The following is a 26,425-nucleotide window of genomic DNA, read 5'->3' as shown; positions in this document are numbered from 1 at the left end:
TTGAAATACATTCATTTATTAGCAGGAATTTCCGCAGCCACTTACCACTTACCCCTGAGGGTGCATGGCCACTTAATAGGGGTTCAACTGTAAAATGGCTGCAAAGTTAAATGGGTGAACATAGGCTGTTAACACTAAGGTTTCTTTGTCAAAGTCAATAATAAAAATAACCTGAAAGTCATATTTGGAGACAAGTCATCCAATATAGTTCAAAATCTAAGGTTTTCTTTCACAAAAATAGTGTGCTATGTTAAATACTTTTACTTTGACCACAAATCTCAACCAAGAACTTATTTCAAGTGGTTCGCAATAAAAACTTTCTCAGGTTACGGTAACTTTTAATCTTGGTAGTTTTAAAACAACTTAACACACAGTAAATGTACAGTAGGTTTTTGAAGTTGTCACTTTTATCTTCATATATAATTTGAAATTTGTGACCGAATATCACACTTTATAATATTTTATTCTTTGTCACAAATCAATTTGAATGTTTTTTTTTTCAATCTTTGTGTAGTCTTCGTGCACAGTTTGGTGTAGACACAATGAAGAATGCTGTGCATGGCAGTTCCACTGTGGAGAAGGCTGAGGAGGTTATTAAGGAATTCTTTCCTGAAGTGGAAATTTTACCGGATGGAACTGTCAAAGGTTTGAGTCTTCTATTATTTTATAAGAAGTTGTATGTACATTTCCTGTATTTTTATGTGATACCATGTGATATCCTATGCTACCATATATTGACATGACCACTTCTTGGGCATTTATTGCATTAGTTGTGATGAAAATGAGCCTTTTAAGTATAAAGCTTTATTATTGATTTTACACAGTCGCACAACACCATTTACCTTGCAACATTCACCAGTGCTCTTTGGAATCTATCTTGGCTTCTCCACATCCAAGTGATATGCAGATTCCCAGCCTCTTACAGCTTTTTTCGACTATTTTGCTTGTTTACAAGCAGAAGTAGGAGATTAGGAGTGATGTGGGCAAAATTTGGAACATTCTTGTCTACTCTCAAGGGACTTTTTTAATTTCTCAAGGGACTGTTTTAATTTCTCAAGGGAGTTCTTTCCGCTTAGTGGGCGATGAAAGGGTCTCTTATTATTATTGCGTCAACACTTCCGATCTTGTGTTAAAGACGTGACTTGTCACATATTCCGCTGTAGGTGATGAAAGGGTCTCTCATTAGTATTGCGTCAACAATTGCGATCTCGTGTTAAAAACGTGACTTGTCACATGTATAAACGTTATATAACAGTTATTTTTATGCGTGAGTATCTCAAATGAGATATGACACAACTAATCGAGAATGTGAGTGGTTCAGTGTTTCACAGTCTAAAGCTTTGTACTAGTACAAGCGTCTCACTCACTGAAGCCGGGCGCTAATATTTAACCTAAAATGATTAAGAACGGAAATTATCTTTTCTTTCACAAACTATTCGTCGAATACACTCCCTTTGTTCGTCTTTAAATGTTTTGTGAACAAAACTCTTGAGAGATTTTCTAAAACCTAGAAGAACTCGCTTTCTACTTCATTCCGCTCAACCTGCGCTCAACACCCGCCATGATAACAATTGTTTTTGTCTACGTGCGATATTTTTGGACCGGAAATTAGACTTGAACTCCATTAGCCGCTGTGGGTGATGAAAGGGTATCTCATTAGTATTGCGTCAACACTTGCTATCTCGTGTTAAAAACGTGACTTGTCACATGTATAAACGTTATATAACAATTATTTTTATGCGTGAGTATCTCAAATCCGATATGACACAACTAAGGATTTGTTTTCGCGACAATCGATTGCGTTAGTCACGCTTAACACGAGTGAATAATCATTTATTCGCGTTCTCAATTCAAGGGATTTCTTTTCGGTGTGGGTGAACAATGCGTCAGTCAACACTTGAAGGCAACGTATAAGTCGCGCTAATATTTAACCTAAAGGATTTGTTTTCGCGACAATCGATTGCGTTAGTCACGCTAAACACGAGTAAATAATCATTCGCGTTCTCAATTCAAGGGAGTTCTTTTCGGTGTGGGTGAACAAAGCGTCAGCCAACACTTGAAGGCAATGTATAAGTCTTTCACAGACTAAAGCGACGCTAATATGTAACCAAGAACGTAAGAACGCAAGTTTGGACTGGTACAAGCGTCTAACACACTAAAGGAGCGCTAATATTTAACCTAAAACGATTAAGAATGCAAATTTGTACTTTTACAAGTCTTTCACATTCGCGACAATCGATTGCGTTAGTCTCGCTAAACACGAGTAAATAATCATTTATTCGCGTTCTTCTTACACCGAGGATGAGGCAACATGCTTGTCCCAACTTTCAAGAAACCCTTTTCAGCGATAATATTTATTTATTTTAAAATTCCGCCGTAGCACGGAAAAATGAATGTTTCGCACATTTTATCGGGCAAAAGACGAGAAAAATACGCATGAGACTCACATTACGAGCTGATCGGATGGTTTTTAAAATTTGATTTCTGCAAAGGCTGATTTTGTGTAAGGCTCAGGTCAGTCATTTAAAGGTCGTAGTTTTCGTCACTGGCACGATCGTCTGGCGTCTTTGGTGGTGTGATGTAATACTCTTCGACACCACTGGTGATAGATCACGCTCTTACCGAACCCATCGGAAGCACCGCCAAATCATCTTTTCTTTCACAAACTATTCGTCGAATACACTCCCTTTGTTCGTCTTTAAATGTTTTGTGAACAAAACTCTTGAGAGATTTTCTAAAACCTAGAAGAACTCGCTTTCTACTTCATTCCGCTCAACCTGCGCTCAACACCCGCCATGATAACAATTGTTTTTGTCTACGTGCGATATTTTTGGACCGGAAATTAGACTTGAACTCCATTAGCCGCTGTGGGTGATGAAAGGGTATCTCATTAGTATTGCGTCAACACTTGCTATCTCGTGTTAAAAACGTGACTTGTCACATGTATAAACGTTATATAACAATTATTTTTATGCGTGAGTATCTCAAATCAGATATTTTCGCGACAATCGATTGCGTTAGTCACGCTTAACACGAGTGAATAATCATTTATTCGCGTTCTCAATTCAAGGGATTTCTTTTCGGTGTGGGTGAACAATGCGTCAGTCAACACTTGAAGGCAACGTATAAGTCGCGCTAATATTTAACCTAAAGGATTTGTTTTCGCGACAATCGATTGCGTAAGTCACGCTAAACACGAGTAAATAATCATTCGCGTTCTCAATTCAAGGGAGTTCTTTTCGGTGTGGGTGAATAAAGCGTCAGCCAACACTTGAAGGCAATGTATAAGTCTTTCACAGACTAAAGCGACGCTAATATGTAACCAAGAACGTAAGAACGCAAGTTTGGACTGGTACAAGCGTCTAACACACTAAAGGAGCGCTAATATTTAACCTAAAACGATTAAGAACGCAAATTTGTACTTTTACAAGTCTTTCACATTCGCGACAATCGATTGCGTTAGTCTCGCTAAACACGAGTAAATAATCATTTATTCGCGTTCTCAATTCTAGGGATTTCTTTTCGGTGTGGGCCGGGGGTGTGGGTATATATGAAGAATGTATTGAACCGCTGAACTGTTTGTTTGCTTTAGTAGGCCGGAATAAGCGTATACGCGACACGAGTACTACAGTATATTCAATGTGTTTTCGATTGGGTTTTCTTTGGCTCCTTAATTTGCGGTTGAGTTTTGTAAACAGCGCGTTGTTGACTTCTAGGTTTCAGTTTTAATTTAGAATGTGATGTGGAAGTGTAAAGTATTCAGGTAAGCTAAGTTATTTTCAAGACTTCCACTCCTAAACAACATGAAAAGCGTCTTTCACCCTTTAGCAAAACACTACTCCATACCACAATTGACAGCCAACAGATAGACCATAGCAAAATAGTTGTAGTCTCATAGAGACCTTTGATTAATTAAAACCATCCTTACTCTTAGCAGCTACCCTAATAGAAATGGGTCACCAAGCTTGTTTTTAGTTATAACTGGGTTATATTTAAAGTCAAGGAAATAATCCAAACTTGTTCACCAGTGATTGCGCATCTGTTTAATTCCACAACTGTTGCATCAGCTGAAAAGGAGTCCTAGTATTGATTTGTAAAAGTTGAGGTGCTAGAAAATGCAGGAAACAGTTTTGAGCCTCCTTAAGGCAATGTTGATTTCAAGCACCCAACACAGCATTAAATTTGTTTGGTTGGGAAAGGAGGAGGGGGTAGTGGAGAGGAAGGGGAAAAATGAAACCCCAAAATCACAAAACAAAATTCATACAACGTACCAAACATATGACCATAGTTTTATTATTTGGTGTATCAACTGCATAAGGAGATATGGTGACTGTTTTTATTGTCAAAACCTTTCTTGTTTAGTACCAAAGGCAGAAAGTGAACAGGAAGCTGTAGAGGAAGGAGAGCAAGCACAGGTGGAGAAAAAGCAGGAACCTGATGGTATGTCTGCTGCCCAGTGAATTGACTGCATGTTAAGAATTCTAGGAATCTCTATGGGAATTAATTGTTAGAATATTGAGATAAGCTAAGGCCTTGTTTTACCTTGTTATACCGTAAGTTATTTATCTGTTTTTTTTTCTGTAAAATATTCGTAGATACATTCAGTGAACCACTGGGAATGGAAAATGGCAGCATTCCCAGTGAAGCCATTACAGCATCATCTGAACTTGATGACCAACACAGTGCATCAAGAGCACGCCTTAACACCAAGCCTGAGGGAGAACTGATGGGAGCCTGGGTTCCACTGCAATGTGATGAAAACCAGTGGCTCCAGGTGGATCTTGGGAAGGTAACAAGGCTGGTAAAGATAGCTTCACAGGGAGAGGCTGGCGACTCATCCCGTCACGTTAAAGAGTTCAGTGTTTCTTATAGCCTCAATGGAGAGCAATATATACCTTACACAGAGGACAGCACTGAAAAAGTAAGTCATTGATTATAAATCTTAAAGTACTAATGATATCTCTCAAGTCATTTTTTTGGCTTGTACATGTATAATTACAACAAAGATATTAAGAGGCCGTCTTTCTGAAAACACCCACTCAAATTCGCATCAAAAAATAATTTTGCCTGGAACTCTGCCAATAGAAAGACTTAGTCCTTTATCGGCTGAAATATGCAAAATCCCGTGTATGTTTTCAGTATGTCAAAAGTTATGACCATATTTCCAGGTAAATTTAATCGAGGGAAAACTTGCTACCTACTTTCTTAGCAAACTAGAAATGTTTATGAACAAATTAATATAAAAATTGTCGGTGTTCAATGCGAATGAAATATTTGACAGCGGCGAAAAATGTCTATTTTTCTAATTTTGAAGACGTTGTGGCAGCCCGAAGGAGCAAACTATCTAATAGCTCCTAATGCGACCAGAAAATCATTTTGATCTGTTTTAGTTCTAGCCTCGATAAAGTCTTTCAGTTGCCAGAGTTTCAGGCAAAATTATTTTTTGACGCGAATTTGAGTGGGTGTTTTTCATAAAGATGGCCTCTTAAGAGCACAGGTTTCCTACGGTCAAACATATGTCGGTAAGAGTCCTTAAATGGATTTCGCTCATACTCTTACCATGGGTAGGCCTTAATATAAAATAAATCACAGTATACTTTGTTTGGCTAAATATCGATTTGTTTTCGAGAAAATCGATAATTCTAAAATCCAGCAAAATTGACGCTTTCGGAGCTCAAAATTTATGCCGAGTTTGTTAGCTTCGCGTCGAAAAATAAAGCACTCTGGAAGAAAAGTACCTATTTAATATCGAAGGATAACATCAAATAAGTACGTCGAAAGCAATTTCTGCTCTTAAAGTCCTTTTATTTACAAAATATAATTAAGTTTATTCGACACACTTTTGATTTAATTCAAAATAGGTCAAACTTATCGCTTTATTTAAGTATGAGCGAAGCGAAATAAATGGCCGAAAATTTGGTGTTAGACAGATAAATGATTGTTCTTTTCGATACTAAAAGGATTTCCTGGAGAAATGATTTAGTGCGATGCTTTCAGATCTCAAAGTTGCTTAAAATTCGTTAATTTAACCGACCGTGACATTGTTGATCTTATCAACATTATGTAAACATTCCACGCAAAGGTTAATTTTCCCCATGTGAACTTCAACTGAGTAAAATAAAAACATAGACTTGCTTACCGTGGTGTTCGCTGATATGTTGTAAATCCTGTTTTCCTCATTTACGACAAAACCTAAGCCCTCGGCGAAGCTGTTTAATATCCAATTTTCTTGACGCGCCATTTGTAACTGATTTCCACGTATTGAAGTGACAGTTCTTTTCCATGCATTCTTGAAAACAGTCCTGAGTCTTAACTGATCAGTGTAAACAGGAATACGAAGTACTTTGCTTTAAATCAACTTAAAGCTTAGCAGCAGTGGTAGATAAATCGATACGGCCGGCGAATCTTCGTTTCGAAAACCGCCATTTGAGATTTGTCGGCCCTTTGTCCTGCGGTATGCAGATAATTAATTCACACTTGAGTAACTTCCGGCACATGAAATCGACAACCACCGTGACCAGAAAGCACCCTGCTTTTTGGTGATTGGTTGAGGCACTATTTTTATCATTTTAACATAAGCTCTCAATGAAGAACTTTTGGGCTGAACTTGTAATAAAGTTTCACTTCAGTTAGCCACCGTTCGAGAGAGTTGTTAAATGGTTGCATGAAATCCGGGTGGAAAGTTCTTCTGTTTCGTTGCTTCGCTTTGTTTCATATTTTTTATCCAGTTCTTACCCTTGTTCAAATTCTTGTCCCTTCTTCAGTGGAAAATTTGAAACGACGTTAAAATCCCTATAAGACGGAGATCTCTTTTAGACGAACTGAGTTGGAGCCGGTCCCGAAGGTACCCGTTTCAGAGAGAGTTGGCTGTACACAAAGCCTTAGATGGCGTCGTTGGATCCGTCTCCCGTGAATGTCAATTAAAAATATATATTCCGCTGTGTAGTCTAGCCTGTAAACAAGCTCTCCTTCTTTCTCCTGTGGAGGATTGGGCGAAATAAAAGCGGGAAGGAAAGGTGGGGAAGGGGTGGGGAAAAAAGGGACCATATATCATGTATATGCAGTTGTAATACCAGTCACGGTAAACAATTTATAATAAAACGCTGAACATTTATGACTGTATAAAAAATTATTGGTGTAAAAATTAAGGAAAGGGTGCTTTTCACTTCATTAGATTAAGCTAGGTGAAGAAAAGTACACGTAATCAGAAGTTTGTTATGGACTTCTGACGTGATGCCATATTTTGTATTTATTTCTGCAAAGTACAACAAAGCATTTATACCAAAGTAGCATTATTAAAAAAAATGAGCATAATTACAGTTGAGCATTATATCGGACAAAAAACAAGCATTGTTAGAAGCATAACATTCCCTTTTTACCAGCGTAATTGGAAGGGCCTCTGGTATTCAGTTAGAAAGAACTTGCATTCAAAAGATACCGCGTTCTAGAAACAAGTCACCCCGTTTTGGCTGCTGATATTTTGGAACTTTTGTGTGTTCACTGAAAATACCATATCTCGTTCTAGATATCGTCTGATATTGAAAATCCCCTTCTAGATCGGGAACCCCAAACCACGACCTCATTGGACGGCACAGAGCCGTTTTTGGGGAATACCCCAGCTTCGACAACTCCTTCCTAATAAAGTTCGCCTATTGAATTGAGAATTAAGGTGATTATAAAGTTATTTCTTTATATCTCTTGTTGTTTGGAAACTTGAGTCGTATTATAATTATAACCGTCTTATTTATGAAGGAATAGACTGCGGATAATATTTGAAACTTAAACCGTTTTCCCCTAATAGCTTCCAAATCAACTCAAAAACACACCGGAAAACAGGTTTAAAAACAAAATATTTATATAATGACTATGATATTTTTAAAACATTTGGGTTCCCTGACGGCGAGGCGCTTGTCCCTCCCCGCAAGCTCTGGCGGGGGCACCTTCCCTTGTTTACGCCGGACCCCAACAGAATATATACATGGTCATATTTTTTAACATTCACGGAAGACGGATCCAACGATAACATCTTAGATTTTGCTTTCACCTGTTTTGCCTTGACCTTATCAAGAACTTGGACAAAGGTAAGAACAAAAAAAACTATAAAGCGAAGCAACGCAACAGAAGAACCTTAGACCCGGGAGTTAAAAGCGCTGTCATGCAACTATTTAGCAACTTTCACAAACGGTAGCTACCTAAAGTGAAACTTAATTACATGTTCAGCCCAAAAGCTTTTCATTTAGAGCTTATATTAATATAGCAATAATATGGTGCCTCAACCAATACTATACCAAAACGCAGGGTGCTATCTGGGATCTGGTCACGGCGGTTGTCGATTTCATGTGCCGGAAGTTACGCAAGTGTGAAATGCATTATCTGCACACCGCATGACAAAGGGCCGACAAATCTCAGTTTTCGAAAAGAAGATTTGCCGGCCGAATCGATTTATCAACCACTGCTACTGTCCGGAACGTTTCGGTCCGATTTTCGGATAGGATATGCCTTCTTATTACACGGATAGGATAGGCCTTCTGTTTACACGGGGCCGTTCTGGAACCGGTGCGGGACGGAACCAAAACTGGACCTGCTATTTTGCAGGTCAAGTTATGGAACCGTTCCGGACCGGTTCCAGAACCGTCCTGTGTAAACACATGGATCGGTGCCAAACGCTTCCGTGTAAACAGAGGCCGATCCGGTCCGGTCCAGTTCGGAACGGCTCCGGTCCGGTCCCGTGTAAACGTAGCCTAGCTGGTTAGAGTATAAAAATGACTGAAAAAACGGCAAGGACAGGACTAACACCAGGTGTCCGTCTTATACAGATCTTCAATAAGGGAGAGTTGACTCTACAACTGTTTTCTGTGTTTTGCCTTAGCCTAATCAAGAATTTGAACAAGGGTAAGAACTGGATAAAAAATATGCAGCAAAGCGAAGCAACGCAACAGAAGAACTTTCGACCCGGAAGTTAAAAGCGCTTTCATGCAACCATTTAACAACCATTTAACAACTCTCTCAGCCCAAAAGTTTTTCATTGAGAGCTTATGTTAAAATGATAAAAATAGTGCCTCAACCAATCACCAAAAAGCAGGGTGCTTTCTGGTCACGGTGGTTGTCGATTTCATGTGCCGGAAGTTACTCAAGTGTGAATTAATTATCTGCATACCGCAGGACAAAGGGCCGACAAATCTCAAATGGCGGTTTTCGAAACGAAGATTCGCCGGCCGTATCGATTTATCTACCACTGCTGCTAAGCTTTAAGTTGATTTAAAGCAAAGTACTTCGTATTCCTGTTTACACTGATCAGTTAAGACTCAGGACTGTTTTCAAGAATGCATGGAAAAGAACTGTCACTTCAATACGTGGAAATCAGTTACAAATGGCGCGTCAAGAAAATTGGATAACAGCTTCGCCGAGGGCTTAGGTTTTGTCGTAAATGAGGAAAACAGGATTTACAATGTATCAGCGAACACCACGGTAAGCAAGTCTATGTTTTTATTTTACTCAGTTGAAGTTCACATGGGGAAAATTAACCTTTGCGTGGAATGTTTACATAATGTTGATAAGATCAACAATGTCACGGTCGGTTAAATTAACGAATTTTAAGCAACTTTGAGATCTGAAAGCATCGCACTAAATCATTTCTCCAGGAAATCCTTTTAGTATCGAAAAGAACAATCATTTATCTGTCTAATACCAAATTTTCGGCCATTTATTTCGCTTCGCTCATACTTAAATAAAGCGATAAGTTTGACCTATTTTGAATTAAATCAAAAGTGTGTCGAATAAACTTAATTATATTTTGTAAATAAAAGGACTTTAAGAGCATAAATTGCTTTCGACGTACTAATTTGATGTTATTCTTTGATATTAAATAGGTATTTTTCTTCCAGAGTGCTTTATTTTTCGACGCGAAGCTAACAAACTCGGCATAAATTTTGAGCTCCGAAAGCGTCAATTTTGCTGGATTTTAGAATTATCGATTTTCTCGAAAACAAATCGATATTTAGCCAAACAAAGTATACTGTGATTTATTTTATATTAAGGCCTACCCATGGTAAGAGAATGAGCGAAATCCATTACAGGGCTCTTGCCAAGAATTTTCATTTTTGTTTGAAATTTGTGCATATGTCCTCTTAAGACGGGAGAGCCATAAATTTCAACCGCGGGCCCACATTAGCATAAATTCGAAAAATTTGAAAAAAAATTCACAGCATAGCCCTAGGTAAACTATAACTATAAATATATATTTTACTTCGATTCGATGAATATTTTAGGCGTACGGAAGTGATCTTGATTTTGCATCTCTCGGAAGCGGTTTCAGGGGTCTGATACCGCACACTTCAAACACCTCAATTTCAAAATTAAAACGATCTCTTTCGAAACAACAAATACATCATCGAAAAGAATAGATAATTATACACATTTTGAATGGTTATTTTCTAAGTTTGAATCAATATTAAATATTTGGGAGATTTTTAATTCTTTACATCATTTTGAGACATTTCACGCAAGGCAAAATTGACAAAATTCAGCGCCTAAAATCATTGCCTGGTACATAAGCTAAGGTATAAAAACGTATACCACGTGAAAGAGCATTGTTTCTTCTTTGAAAATCCGTTTTCAAAACCACGGGCTACTAAAAAGACGATTTTTAACGGCCCGAAATGCAAGTAGTACTTTCGTGAAATTTGAGCTTCGCCGTAACGGCTTCGCGATGCTTGAAACTCACAAAGAATAACAAATAAACATATTTAAACAATACAGTGTTAATAATACTTGTCAACAGGTACCAGAACATACTCGCGAGACTATTTGGCGTGGTGTTGTATCATTTCTAAGAAATAAGAAACCATTTTAGCCGTTTTATTTGACCTCGAGTTCCAAAGTAACAGAAAGCAAACACAGGTCACGTAGCGTTTGTCAAGGTCAAAGCACCCTTTATCAGATCAAATTGTAATCAATGAATTTCATTTGTAACACAGATAACAAGAGCTACAATCAAATAATGTTCATACCTTATAATAAGTAGTCAAAGCACCCTGGAAACTTTAAAAAATCCAATCGAAGCCCATCGAAAACAACATCTATTCTTCGCTGGTTTGATTCAACTGTGCTTATCGTTAGCTTGCGTTACATAATGGATAGACCGCTGACAAGCTGTTATATTTTGCGGGCTTGATTCTACAGAAGGACGTTTATCCGTCCTTTACAGTCTATTAAATATTTTATTATTGTTGTTAGTGACCCCTTTTACCCTAAATGTTTGTTAAGTAAACTAAAGCGTGACCTTAACTCGGGTGACTTTCAACAGATGCCACTTAGAAACGAACCTTTATTTTCTTAGGGGGGGGGGGGGAGGGGTGGACATTAGCCAAATAAATTGCTGCAGAGTAAAACCGGCTGAAATAATCGTGCAAGAAAGCCAAAAAAATAATTTCGTTAAATGAAAATGAAACATGTGAAAAATAAACATCTAGCTCAGCAAAAATTACCCCTCCCGTCTCCCATCTTCTCAAAAAATAATGGTTTTTAGCTCACTTATCTAAATACATCTCCTGTTGTGTCATTTGGTTTTACTATCTTTCTGTAATATTCATTGTTATTGGCTATTCCTTTATTTGAAAATATATCCTTTACTCTACAACTTCAAGATGAACTAAATGGCCAGTCTCCTACCCGATCTGGAACTTAGCATCCAGGTACTGGCGCTGATTGTCGTTAAAACGGCTGGCCTTTTTTGAAACTTTTAGAGCCCAGCCTTGCTCTAGGGGGGTCTCTGGGCACTCTTCATGATCAGTTGTCGTCGGGACAGCTAGTGTTGGCTGAAGGGAACAACCCCCTTAAATCTTTTTAGCGTACGCCAATACTGCCTGGTCAAAAAGGGTGTGCTTCTCAGAAACGAGTTTGCACTTTCCGAACAGCAAATGGCGCTCAAGGTTGTAGTACTTTTGATAGGTGCAGATGCACCCATCCACAGGACACGACAACAGCCCACTGCTTGCACCTTCCTCTTCTTCATCTCCGTCCTCGTCTTCTTCTTCATCCAAGTGTTCAGTCATGGCTCGTTCGGCAGGTACGCGCCTTTCTTTAGAGCATGCCACAAAGTCTCCTTTAGACACCTCAGCCTTACACACATCTGGTAACCTTACAGGAACTGAATAATGGACCAGAAAAAAAATATTAGAAAAAAGTAAAGGAATAACATAGTAATGTACAAATGAAACAAAATAGTAGGGAAGACTCTTCAAATTATTTGTTTATATATTTTATCTTATCTTATTTATTTTTTTATTTAATATTTTACTGGTAAGATGGGAGTTTCATCCAAATAAGAATAAGATGTTGAAAATAAAAAAAAGACAAGAAATCGGATTGCCCATCATTAAATAGTTTTTTCTGATTTACTTTTTCCCTTGACTTTTTCTTAACACAGTAGCGAAAATATCAGAATAGAGGTATATAACTAATATAAGATATGCATGTATGTTGTTGTTGTAACTATAACCTTGTAATTGAGACCATGGTATATTCTTTCCCTCTCCAATGTTGCATGCCTTCCATACTGTGACACAGTCCTCTTGGTAGAGGAAATTGTTTAAGCTGCTGATACCCTCCCAGCGGCCTGGAACCTCTTGCTGTGGCTTGTTGGTAGCATCGGTAACTAGGACGACCCGCACAGCACTCATGCCCCCGTGAGACAACATGGCTTCTTTGAAGTCGCGCGCCGTTACCACGTCGTGGCCCTGGTTGATGTATCATCGCACATAAGCCTTGATGGAAGCGGCTTTCCTGTCACAAGGCCCTTTACCTCCCTGAGGGTCACTGAAGTCGACTCTTTTTACATCAATCCCCGTCGCCTCTCCCATCAGACGGCATGCTGACAGCATGGCTGCACTGTGATAGCACCCAGCGTTATCTTGCCTTAGTGCTGCACTTGTAATTTCAGGATGCTTGAGCCATGACCGAACACTTGGATGAAGAAGAAGACGAGGACGGAGATGAAGAAGAGGAAGGTGCAAGCAGTGGGCTGTTGTCGTGTCCTGTGGATGGGTGCATCTGCACCTATCAAAAGTACTACAACCTTGAGCGCCATTTGCTGTTCGGAAAGTGCAAACTCGTTTCTGAGAAGCACACCCTTTTTGACCAGGCAGTATTGGCGTACGCTAAAAAGATTTAAGGGGGTTGTTCCCTTCAGCCAACACTAGCTGTCCCGATGACAACTGATCATGAAGAGTGCCCAGAGGCCCCCCTAGAGCAAGGCTGGGCTCTAAAAGTTTCAAAAAAGGCCAGCCGTTTTAACGACAATCAGCGCCAGTACCTGGATGCTAAGTTCCAGATCGGGTAGGAGACTGGCCACAAATCCGACCCTGAAAAAAGTATCTCGGGACATGCGATATGCAAGGAAGGAAAATGGTCAGCGGCTCTTTCAGGTTGACGAGTTCCTAACTGCGCAGCAGATTCAGGGATACTTCACGCGTACCGCTGCAAAATTGAAACACGCGACATCTCAGTCAGCTCATGTAACCGATGATAACGACCTTCTGGCGGCCCAAGAGGAAGAAGCCTTTACCTCTGCTCGTGCATCCATCCTAGACCAGTGCCAACTGGTTCATCCCATCGTGTATGACACACTTAATATATGTTCCTTGTATACTAGTAACAAGCTGACCAAACTCAGTGTTGCACAACTGCGGTCAATCTGCCATTTCTACAACATGGACATCGAGGCCCAATCGTCAAAGCGAAAAGCGCCTTACATTAGTTTCATTTCAGATATTGTTGGGTCGTGTTCTTGCACGAGGGTTTAAGATTTAAATGTTGACTATTGCAACTGATTGGAGAGCTGCTTTAAGGTTACACAATACCTGCAGAGGGCTACTTTTGTCGAAAAAACGTTTTTCATACTTAACTCAATATTTACTATAAATATAGCAAAAACTAATTGATAAATTGCTTAATAATAACTTGACCCATTTAGTTCATCTTGAAGTTGTAGAGTAAAGGATATATTTTCAAATAAAGGAATAGCCAATAACAATGAATATTACAGAAAGATAGTAAAACCAAATGACACAACAGGAGATGTATTTAGATAAGTGAGCTAAAAACCATTATTTTTTGAGAAGATGGGAGACGGGAGGGGTAATTTTTGCTGAGCTAGATGTTTATTTTTCACATGTTTCATTTTCATTTAACGAAATTATTTTTTTGGCTTTCTTGCACGATTATTTCAGCCGGTTTTACTCTGCAGCAATTTATTTGGCTAATGTCCACCCCTCCCCCCCCCCCCTAAGAAAATAAAGGTTCGTTCCTAAGTGGCATTTGTTGAAAGTCACCGGAGTTAAGGTCACGCTTTAGTTTACTTAACAAACATTTAGGGTAAAAGGGGTCACTAACATCAATAATAAAATATTTAATAGACTGTAAAGGACGGATAAACGTCCTTCTGTAGAATCAAGCCCGCAAAATATAACAGCTTGTCAGCGGTCTATCCATTATGTAACGCAAGCTAACGATAAGCACAGTTGAATCAAACCAGCGAAGAATAGATGTTGTTTTCGATGGGCTTCGATTGGATTTTTTAAAGTTTCCAGGGTGCTTTGACTACTTATTATAAGGTATGAACATTATTTGATTGTAGCTCTTGTTATCTGTGTTACAAATGAAATTCATTGATTACAATTTGATCTGATAAAGGGTGCTTTGACCTTAACAAACGCTACGTGACCTGTGTTTGCTTTCTGTTACTTTGGAACTCGAGGTCAAATAAAACGGCTAAAATGGTTTCTTATTTCCTAGAAATGATACAACACCACGCCAAATAGTCTTGCGAGTATGTTCTGGTACCTGTTGACAAGTATTATTAAAACTGTATTGTTTAAATATGTTTATTTGTTATTCTTTGTGAGTTTCAAGCATCGCGAAGCCGTTACGGCGAAGCTCAAATTTCACGAAAGTACTACTTGCATTTCGGGCCGTTAAAAATCGTCTTTTTAGTAGCCCGTGGTTTTGAAAACGGATTTTCAAAGAAGAAACAATGCTCTTTCACGTGGTATACGTTTTTATACCTTAGCTTATGTACCAGGCAATGATTTTAGGCGCTGAATTTTGTCAATTTTGCCTTGCGTGAAATGTCTCAAAATAATGTAAAGAATTAAAAATCTCCCAAATATTTAATATTGATTCAAACTTAGAAAATAACCATTCAAAATGTGTATAATTATCTATTCTTTTAGATGATGTATTTGTTGTTTCGAAAGAGATCGTTTTAATTTTGAAATTGAGGTGTTTGAAGTGTGCGGTATCAGACCCCTGAAACCGCTTCCGAGAGATGCAAAATCAAGATCACTTCCGTACGCCTAAAATATTCATCGAATCGAAGTAAAATATATATTTATAGTTATAGTTCACCTAGGGCCAAGCTGTGATTTTTTTTCAAATTTTTCGAATTTATGCTAATGTGGGCCCGCGGTTGAAATTTATGGCTCTCCCGTCTTAATAAGTCGACTCTGTGACCTGTACACTGGTGAGGACCTGTTACTGCCCAGTGGGATAACAGGAACAGTAATAACATTGAGGAAATTCATGATTAGTCGTCTTCAACAGTATGACATGCGAACAGAGAAAATTTTAAACATAAAAACAAAGAATACCCATACATACTCACTAATTTATAATACCGGAATGAATTTGTACACTTTTTCTATTACAAGCAAAAAGTTCAGTGACATGGCCTAGCTGCCACAAGTCTCCTGTGGGCTCAGTGATAGAGCTATTCACCACTTCTGTGCAGTAGGTCATAGCTTCAACCCCTTTTGGATGAACTTTATTGGAAAGTTCTTTTGAGTAGCTTGCAGCATCCACTAATTAATTTCTTTCTAATTTTTCTACCAAGTTTAACATGTATCATCATCTGTCGTTTTTGTTTTTTGTTTTTATTTTTATTTACTATTTTTACATTACCAGTACATCACTTCAAGACTACATGACAATATTTCATCGGTCATCATCTCTCTTTTCGACTTATTGACATTAACCATATTTCTTTCTTTCTCCCATTCATTGAATTTTAGGTTTTTGAAAGCAATTCAGATCAGGACACAATCATATACAACAGCCTTAAAAACCCTATCATAACTCAGTTTGTAAGACTAAATCCAAAGACCTGGAATGAAGCTATTGCAATCAGAACTGAGTTTTATGGATGTGATGCAGGTGTGACTACCATTTGGCTTGTAGAACTAATTTAGGACTATGACACATACTTGAAGCATTTTTGCTGTTGCTGTCATCAATTACTTATAATGTGTTCTCCATGTCACTTGATGGTGTAGGGTTATAACAAATTGAAGTTACTTTGACAAAAATGATTCGTTGCCATGCCAGAGGTGAAAGATATCCTATTTTTTAACCTTTTGAGATAATAACTTCGACCTACTCAGTAAAAGTTTGACTTTTTGGTATATATCTTCATATGTTTAATAACATTTTTTTGTCTGACCACAAATGGTATGGTTCAGAGCTACTGGTACATAATTCTTTCAGAAATTTCAAGTGGCTCGGAACCCCACCTGCAGATTGTTTTAAAAAATTGCAAAAATGTCTTTTGCTGATTTCCATAATGCATGAGAATTAGCAAGTATACTATCTTTCTGGTTTTCTTTATTATCTACATGAATATTCTTCTGATATGTCACTCCATTTTTTTGACCCAAAGACTCATACAGTGAACCACTGGGAGTAGAAAATGGCAGCATTCCCAGTGAAGCCATTACAGCATCATCTGAACTTGATGACCAACACAGTGCATCAAGAGCACGCCTTAACACCAAGCCTGAGGGAGAACTGATGGGAGCCTGGGTTCCACTGCAAAGTGATGAAAACCAGTGGCTCCAAGTGAATCTTGGGAAGGTTTATGAGATAACTAAAGTGTGCACACAAGGTGGTGGTGATGGTGTTGAGCATCGTGTTAGTAGCTACATCATGCTCTTCAGTGAAGATGGGCAAAACTTTCAGGAATATCAGCAAAATAACGAGACAAAGGTCAGGAAAATTTTCCAAATTTTATCCTCTTATGTTGCGTTGTATGTTCAGTTCATAATTCTCTCAGCCTTTGTTTGTTTGTTTGTTTGTTTTTACTTCGTGATTTTCCATTATGCTTCCATTTGGCCTGATCGCAACTTTTGATATTTACTCACTGGGGCTATACAAAAAAACGTGACCTTTTAAAAATTGTACATTCCAACAATCTGTATTTTATTAACTTTCGTATTTGAAAAAGGAGGTAGGCATTTAAAAAAATTTTATCACTGCTCGGGAACCAGGCATTTGCTTACGCTCAGGATGACCCTGGGGTATGTAATACTGGCGTGGTTTTGGTCTTATGGCAAAGCTTGCAAACATGTGTCCCTATTTAGAATTTTGTTTTCAAATGCGAACATTTTGTAGCATAATTAATTGCTGACCCAATAAGGGTTAAAAAGTTAATAGATGTCTTCTAAGTATGTATGTATTGTTACCTTACATTGCTTTTGTTTTTGGATCATGTATCTTCGATGACATGCATTCCTTTACTTGAAATAGCTAACTTTTTGCACACTGGAAAATTGTGCATGGCAAATATTAATGAAATAAAGAAACAAATACTTTAACAAATTAATAAACTGAAAGCAACTGTCATGTAAAGAAGTTTGTCTTGAAAGTAACCGGAATTTTGTGTGTTATTTAAGGGACATAAAAGCAAATAATCAACGGGAGAATTGGTACAGTTGTAAACAAATGGGCATATAATATAAAAAACAAATGTCATTTTCGCATTATTCAATCTTGAGCAGTGGGGTTTGGGCCTTTGCCTTCATTTTTAGTCTCATCCAACTTCTTTCTCCCGTTCCCTGGGAATTTTCCATATTTTTTTGAAAAAATGCCAAGCAAATTGACGCATTTGCTGTCTGAACTGTTCTACGGCCTAAGTTATTGGTTTCCCTTAGATTTTCGCAGTAGTTCTCAGCATTACAATATAGGCTTTATTGAGAGGGCTTATGATGGTACCCAGATTACAATCTTATCTTACACAATTGTTTAATATGTACTTGTGTGACTTCTTTCAGTCCATGCAGGCAAGTCATGTAAATTAATAGTGTGACTATGCATTTGTTTATTATGTTTTTGTTCTAAAGGTGTTTGAAGGCAACTCTGATGGTGACACAGTTGTTAGTCATTGGCTTCTTCAGCCTGTCAGAGCATGTTACTGCAGACTGCAGCCTAAAACATGGAATGAACAGATTGCATTAAGATTAGAGCTGTATGGCAAATTAGCATCAGGTAATTTATAGAATATCACAAGACTCCACAACAACAGTCTGCATCGTCTAAGTTATAACTGCTTAGTTGAATTTGATTTTACATGCAGGGTATGTTAGATGTTTTTTTAATGATTTACGTAATATATCAAACAAACACATGAGACAGTGTTTCATCATGATAACCAAACACTGAGAAGAGAGTTGAATTTTTGACGAAATTCGAGATGTTTGGATAGCCGACGAAACACTGTCTCGAGTGTTTGAGGGGTGTTTGATATATCTTCTAATCGAAACAAAAACCACGAAGTAAACGGAGAAATAAAATCGTAAAAAATCTATGCTTATTAAGAGCGGATATCCAACCTCCCTAACGGTTTGATTTTCTTTGTTTTAACTTGATGAATTATTAATGAGGAATGAAATTGGAAGAAGTGGATGTCACCACTTCAGTGTTGCTTCAGAGCAACCCGGGTACATATCCACCATTTTTTTTTTATTAAAGCTTAAACCGCACCTCAAATTGAATTATATCTTAAAATATTATGACTAATCCTAAATTCCCATTTTATTTAACGATTGGCTGTGGCCAATGCAATGTTTTTAGGTGTAATCACACCAAGGCTAGTGACAGCTGTGATTGGCTGACAAACTGTGAGCATGTTATCTAATAAGCCACTTAAGAACAGGGGCAGATATACTAAAATATATAACAAATATATAACAAATATAAGGCAGATATAACAAAATACAAATATATATAGCAGATATAACAAATACAAAACGAAATTCAGTGGATCAATTAACACGAAAACATAGCAAATAGTTTGCACTTTGCCAGAGACATCAACAAGCAAGAGTCATTGGGCCGTTTTTTAACAAAGTTCCGAAAATTTAAGAGGCATTCCATGAAAAAAAAACCACGATCGGTCAATTTTCGGCGGAAAATGAAATTCTTTCATGTTCTCAACAGACGTCGAACATCATTTTCTGAATACAAAAAATTGTTTGGTTTGGTTTGTTTTTAATACTTGCGTGGTCGTTTGTTTCGAAGCGGCCGTGACTGGTCAGTATTTACACGGAATGCCTCTTGTAGTCTAAAATCGATTTGAGTGAATAGCCTACTTATTACAATGCGTCAACTTTTATTAACACATTTAACGTGAACTGTATCTATCGGAGTGACTGATATAACCATATTATATATAAATGGTAAAAAGTTTAAGTTTTAACACTTTTTTTATAAAATCTTCTGTAATTTAACCCCTTATCTGTATAAAATAACCTTACAGTTTCTATTAACCATATGTTCATCAGTGACTTATGTTCAGGATTATAAAAATAAAATGTCAAATGATTGATTAGTTATAACATTTAACTCTGTTGTACAGTTAATCGCATTTGATCACTGTGACGTGCTTTTGCCCTTTAACGTGTTTGGAAAGGTCCCCCCCCCCCCCCCGGGGGAAAGGTCAACATATTTAAAAAGAACATTGTATAAAAAATTAAGGCCTAGCTCAACATTAAAGATATTTGACAAAGTTTGTGTATTGATTAACATTGTGTGACCACTCTGTACTCTTGTCCCTCTTTCAGTTTGCATAACGTTTTTAGAATATTCAGTTCCCTTGCAGAGTACTAACCACTGACTGTCAGAATGAGTCAACAACACTATTCTGTGATATTCTGAAAGTAGGCACCTAAAATGTAACTGACCTCGTGCTGTGTGTGGACAACACGAATTAGTTCTCAGAAAGACCTTTGCAAAAGTACATTAAATGTTGTGTAACTATAAAGACTAACCATAACAACAAACGCTTATCGGCTAACATTGTGGTAAGTTTCTTTATTGCTAGTTCGTGGCTAACATTGTGGTAAGTTTCATTTGTTATATTACTTACCTTTTACTGATTGGTGATTAAATAGTCTGTCAGTGGTCTAACAAAGCATAAATAACTTGTGTAGTAAGTTCTTACTGCTTCAGTTTTTAATTAATACTTAAATACGTGTTCAGAAATACCGTGAAAAAAAAAAATGAAATAAACTGCCAGGTCTTCTTTTTTACTAATGTGTTTTCCTTCCCATAATAACTTGACTTAACTCCCCTCTTAATCATAGTCTAAATAAACCAGTTTAAAATTGATCAGAATTCACTGATGTAACTTTTACGATATCGAAACAGCCTTTTAATGAGTGTGGTATGTTATTAATGGTTAAAAACATTTCTTTCTTTTGTGCACTATCTAATATAAGAAGCTGAGTAAAAATACCGTTTAATAGTAGCAACAAACTTCTTTTCTTGCTTAATCGAAAGTTGTTATTTTAATTAATGAGTAAAAGCTATTCACTGTGGCTTGTATATGAAAATGTTAGTTCTTGTTTGATTAGTCACCATGACCCTCCAATATGACCACACCTGAGGGGCATATGTTCACCTGTTCTGCGGCTGCATCTGGCAACCTGCGGAAAGCAGAAATCTGGAGGACTGCACATTTCGAAATATAAAAGGAAATGTCATTAGTCCTTTCCATACACGATGGCCACCAAATGAATAACTATTATAAATACATTATTACATTAATGTTTTTTCGTGGTTAAAATGCATATCAAGCAAAATGTTTCCATGCATTTTAAACAGAAATGTGAAATAGGGCTAATATATCCTAAAGCAGAAGAGATGCAAGGGAATTAAATGGAACTATAAAGACTTTATACTGCAAAGAAAAAGTGAAAGATCTGTTACAGCTTGGACGTAATGTTATTAACATGTTTTAATGCTCACTTTTACAGATGGAATCCAAGATAAGACAGATAACCTTCAATCAGAAAAAACAGATGAAAATACACAGGACACAGCTGAAAATGTACAGGATATGGCCGATAAACCTAAAGAGGAAGATGCCCACCAGCAAGCACCCGTGGAGGGTGCCGATGAAACCACTGAACAAGAACCAAATAAGGACAGTGATGTGGCGTCACCTCAAGAGGAAGAAACTGTTAAACAACAAGAAACAGCTGACAACCCTGAGAGTGAAAGCAAGCCTGAGAATGAAGGTGAAGTGGCTAACAATGAAGAAGACACACCTGGCCAGAAAGGTGAGCAGCAAGAACAGCAGGAAGAGATCTCAGCTGACAAACATCAGGAGAGTAATGAAAATGGTGAAGGCACGCCTGAGGATGGTCAAGTTACTGAGGAGGTTAAAGAGACTGCAAGCGATGAAAGTAAACCCGAGGAGGTTAAAGAAAGTGCAAGCGATGAAAGTAAACCAGAGGAGGTTAAAGAAAGTGCAAGTGATGAAAGCAAACCAGAGGAGGGAGAAAAGAAACAGAGCCAGAAAACTGAAGAGGAGAACAACTCAGAAGCGACAGCAAAGCCTGAAGGCGGAGATAGTGCTCCTGTTGATGAGGGTGCAGGACAGGCTGAGAATCAGCCGGATTCCGCACAGGACAGCAAACCGATTAATGATGGAGGGCCATGAATATACTCTTCTCATTGCTTTTTTATTCTACAAAAAAAAAAAAAATGCCAAAAAAAAGTAGTTGTAGATTTTATTTGTTGTTCACTCTATCTTCACTATTGCAAATATTATTGTTTATACTATTTATTTGAGATGTCACATTCGTGTGATGAATTCACACAATCACATGGAACAACAAATGTTCTTTTTGATAATGTAAATATGGTGTCTTATGCGTGACCTCCAGCTATCAAGTGTCGGTGTATATGCGTTATAATAAAATATTGTTTTTGTATTTGTTTAACAGTTATCACACACTTTGGCCTTTTAACGAGACTGGAAAATCCCCCGCAATTAAGGTCATTACCCCGAAATAGAACTGAACATAGATTTTTAACCAAACTTTGCTTACTGGTTTACCTTTAAAATAAAATCAAAAGCCCTCTGGGCTTAGTGTCTCGTGTCACTTTTAAGAGTTTATTTTAAAAGATAGATCGCATTTCAAGTCTATTTATTGCTTGCAAAGATATCGAAAATTGAAAAGCGTGTATGAATCTAACATAACGAAACATTTAGACTCCTCGCCCCTAAAATTTCCCAACACTTTGAGGATGGCGTGCGAGAGGTCGTGGGTTCAAATTAAAACCCAGAGGTGTCGGTGCTTTTTTCCCTTTTATTTTTGTTTTTACCCCGTAACACTAAAATGGTTTGTTTATTATATCGCTCCATAGGTATACGTTGGAGAATAAAAGCATTTACATATAAGCCGTAAAGTAGTGAGTAGTAGCGCTGTAAATAAATATATCAGAACATATAGACTGATTCAGGTAAGTATACGAAAGCGATCGATCGGTCAATCGCTTTTGCGGCTCTTAATGTGGTAGATAAACTTGTTTATCGTAGTTTAAAATTGCGGCGTTACATTTGCAATAGGAAATTATGTTATGCGAGGAATCTTCTATGTATAGTATGAATGCGCGAGTGTTAGTTTCATTTATCGAGCGTTTGCATGCGTTACAAGCAGCTGTAACGCATGCAAATATCGCATGTTGCATCGCTTTTGCGGCTCTTAATGTCCACTTTTTCGGCGGTCAAGTACCTTCCACACATAATTTTCAGCCGCATTTTGTTTCTTTGCTTTTGTCTTCCTTGTTAAACCTTAAAAAATAGCCTTATTACGGCCTCCTTGCTACACTCTTACTTCTCTTATCAAAATGTTTACAGCTGTTGGACCAAACAACCAACCGACCAACCATGTGAGTGAAGTCGCGCCACCCGGTACCCACTATACTCCTGAATTAAAAATTCAGTCGTAAAAAAGGTCAACAAAGTCACAGATTCTCCTTTGTTGTTTGTGGTCGTGACTGATAAGAATGTTTCCAGCCTCACGTTTCAATAAACTCACGCACACTACCAAGCAAAGTTTCCACATATTTGAAATTTCACTTTCAGATATCCGATTTTCTGCAATTCTTTCGTCTTCTGAAGTGACATCCTCTTCGACAAATCTTTCAGCAATGGCCTCTATCTGTTTCCTAATTGCCCTGCACTTTGACTCAAAGTGCTTCAAATTCGTCGAATAATTCATAAAATACGTGTAGCGTTCTCTCTCTTTTCAGAGGGGGTCGTGACGTTCACTTTGCAATTTGGGTGCTAAGTTTTGACTTTCTTACAGCGACGAGTTGACTTGACCTTTGGCGTGTGTCTTCGTGACTGGGAGAATTTTGAACTGTTTTCCTATCCAACATGGTTTAGGGTAATACTCTAATTGAAGACACGCAAGGAAAATAATGTCCACGGGATCTACCAGTTGTTTTAAAGTAGTTTAATCAGCGCAAATTCCAACTTGCACTAGCTGGCTAATCAACTCAAAGTAAAGACACACATGTGGTTCGACTATTGCGGTCTATTACATCTTTGAAATCGGATCTAATCAAAAATTGAAACAACAAAAAAGGCTATTATCTGATTGACTAATATGACTAGAATGGCGGGAATTTTGTGTGATCGCTTTTATCACTAAGAAAAACAAACAAAAAGCTTAAAAAAAGAAGCAAATGTTGACATGGCGGGAAAATTTCGCGGCCTCACAAAGCAAACACGCATGGAATGCACCCTCCCCTGTAGGATATTCTCGTGTCGTCATGACAACGTCATGTCGACACGAGACAAAAAGGGGGTCACCATATTCCTTTAGGAGCAGAAAGACCATGTATATTCCATATAATTCCTTTATTATTCCTCTGCGAGCACTGGCAAATTACACGTTTTTAGCGATAATTTATTTTTCAAACATAGGAATTGATCTGTTTTCATTCTACAGAAAGAATTTGATCGCTACACCCAGAATATGAGAAAAAATTGATAGGTCACCATACTCGTTTACCAGAAAGCGGTAAATCGTTCCAGACTCACGCGGCCCAGCCAGCTCCTTTGTCGCGGTCACGCAAGATTTGATGACCGCTTGGACATGTCCAAGCTATTTAAAAACTACCACTATGTCAGACCCATGCCACGCGATCGATCGCCTGTAGATATAAATAATCATTCACCTATTTTAAAAATATTTACGAACACTCTGCGCTCTGTGTGAAATAGTTATTTTTGAGTTATTTAGGCGTTTGGCTCGGAGCGAGTACAAGTCGTACAATTTACACGAAATGTGTAGAATATTGCAAAAACAACGATTTGTTTTCGGGATATTCCAATTTTTGTTTTGAGTTTATTCTGGGAATCGAAACGTATATTGCAAGCTCAGCAAGAATGTGTCAAGGCACGGGATACACGTCATCGCGCCAGGGGAATTACCTGCGCAAGCAAGTATGCTCTATTTACCGCTAATTCGAGAAAGGTTGTCGGAAAGACTACTATTTATTTTGGCGTGAAATGGACTTCTTTTAATGCCATTCATGAACTGGTTTAGGTTCATATTATTGAACATTCGGAACAAAATAAATATTTGCATGCGTAAGCGCGCAGGCATTTCTCCGGCCAGGCATGCTGAAATTCATGTCACGCACACTTCGTGACTGACGCAAACACGACTTGTGTGTTTTTCAAGTGACTGCTTTTCTAAAGATTTTTTACTGCTAACGCCCCATCACCGGTTAAGTAATTTTGGGACAGACGTTGTTCTAATGACGGAGTCCATAAAAAGGCTTTCGCACACGGCCCTTAGCTTAAAGAACTGCTTCAAAATGTGAGGCTGGGTTGACATCTCGGGATTGTGCCAAACACTGGTGTTCTGTATGTGCAATCTGGCATTCAAAGAAATGGTCCGCCTTTCATGAAACACTTTTGGGCAGAATTCAAGATGTGGAACCACATACCAACTTCTCGGGCGAAGTGCCAGGACTCAAATCTATTTACGGTACACTCACTGCGGGTTGCATTTGCGTGTACAAAATAATTCCAGGATATCGACCCGAAATCAAGTTGAGCGATGTTGCACCAGGAAACAGTGCCCAATGCCCGAGACAGACTCGTACCTAGTCGCTTCTCTTGCTTTTTGAGCGGCGCGCAAGGCATCAAGTGAAGGACGAACTTATTTTGCGAAGCGACGTTACTATTTCTATGCCCTTCCCATCAACCTCTTCGAACGTAGCGAAAACGAAAAAACGAGTAACGACTGGGTACGAGTCTGTTCCCGAGAAACTGTCCAAAGCCTACTGTCTATAAAAAGAGAGAGCCAGTACTCACATGGTGGCTCCCAAGATCCTAAAGGAGTTTGCATACAGAACCCTTTCCGACGATTGCGAGACATCAACTCTAAATGTACAGTTTGGTAATAGTGAGGTCTTAGATCGATGCTAGAGACAGTAAAAGGGGTCTTTTGGACCATATCAAATTGTAAACCGTGTAACCAATGTAGCCGCCAAGAAACTCGAGGGAGGAGGAAGGAAACGTTCATAAGTATCCCCTTGTGTTGAGTAATAGTTTGCAATTCATCACCTTTGTCAGGCGATAAATTGCAGGTATACTAGAGGGATGGGAAGTGTCAGTCGTACCTTCCTTCCTTCCTCTTCCCTCCCTCCTTCATTCTAACAAAAGACGTTTTTTTTTGGACTAACGCAAACAACTCATTAGGAAACAGAGTTGCAACGTTGCATCAGCAAATTATTTTACATGTCGGTGTCACTTTGTAACCAAGTTTTATAGAAGTAGTGTTTAATTTCACCTTGTCTTTACTACGGTTGGAAATGTTTGGGTGATTTATTTGAAATTATAATATAGATAGGAGTCTACGCGCGCTCTGATTGGCTAAAAACCTATGTTTTATCAGAGTATAAAACATAGAAAAATCATGTTTTATTGTTTTTCGTCAGCTTTCCTCGAGTGCTTCGCGCGTCGTTGACTGTTCGTTGGTTAAGACCACTCGTATCCAACAAGGGCGAATGGAATAATTGTTTTGCAAATTCCATTTTAAGTATAATTCCACTGGACATTTCATTTTGATGTAAACGAAGTGAGGCGGGAAAAATTGTTGCGCGGTGTTCCCTGCTTGAGTTGAATGAAACTCGCAAGGAAAGCGAGCGAGAGAGTTTTCTTTCGAAGGTTTTCTTCGACAATCTGCTCTTAAATCGTCTATTCATGCTGTAACTTGATTGTGACAACAATTAAGGTTTACGGAAAGATCCAAAGCAATAGCTTTTCTGGAAATTATACGCCTTGTTC

At 38.2% G+C, this 26,425-nt stretch overlaps 3 protein-coding genes across 6 annotated transcripts in view; 1 reads left to right on the top strand and 2 right to left on the bottom strand.

The window, feature by feature from the left end:
• LOC144630194 (thioredoxin domain-containing protein 3 homolog) overlaps nt 1–22,046 on the top strand; it is a 51,761-nt gene extending 29,715 nt beyond the window's left edge. For 3 of the 4 annotated variants that reach the window (XM_078488513.1, XM_078488515.1, XM_078488512.1), the window contains 7 exons: nt 515–645; nt 4,363–4,440; nt 4,596–4,921; nt 16,068–16,209; nt 16,712–17,037; nt 18,171–18,315; nt 21,084–22,046. In XM_078488513.1, coding sequence (XP_078344639.1) covers nt 515–645; nt 4,363–4,440; nt 4,596–4,921; nt 16,068–16,209; nt 16,712–17,037; nt 18,171–18,315; nt 21,084–21,772 — 1,837 coding nt within the window. In that variant the 3' untranslated portion in view covers nt 21,773–22,046. The remainder of the gene's footprint in view (nt 1–514; nt 646–4,362; nt 4,441–4,595; nt 4,922–16,067; nt 16,210–16,711; nt 17,038–18,170; nt 18,316–21,083) is intronic. The other variant, XM_078488514.1, reaches the window with a different exon arrangement.
• LOC144630260 (uncharacterized) overlaps nt 1–26,425 on the bottom strand; it is a 147,329-nt gene that overhangs the window by 69,249 nt on the left and 51,655 nt on the right. The window lies entirely within an intron of this gene.
• LOC144630254 (uncharacterized) lies at nt 11,807–12,698 on the bottom strand. Its single transcript, XM_078488593.1, has 2 exons — nt 12,500–12,698; nt 11,807–12,148 (listed from the first exon to the last, which is right to left on the bottom strand). Exons 1-2 carry the CDS (start codon nt 12,696–12,698, stop codon nt 11,835–11,837), a joined length of 513 nt encoding a protein of 170 aa, XP_078344719.1. The 3' UTR covers nt 11,807–11,834.

Source organism: Oculina patagonica, chromosome 11, assembly GCF_052425735.1.
Source record: "Oculina patagonica isolate OP01 chromosome 11, crgOcupat, whole genome shotgun sequence".
NCBI lineage: Eukaryota > Metazoa > Cnidaria > Anthozoa > Scleractinia > Oculinidae > Oculina > Oculina patagonica.
The sequence above is the reverse complement of the archived record's forward strand: the minus strand, read 5'-3'. Positions and strand labels throughout refer to the sequence as shown.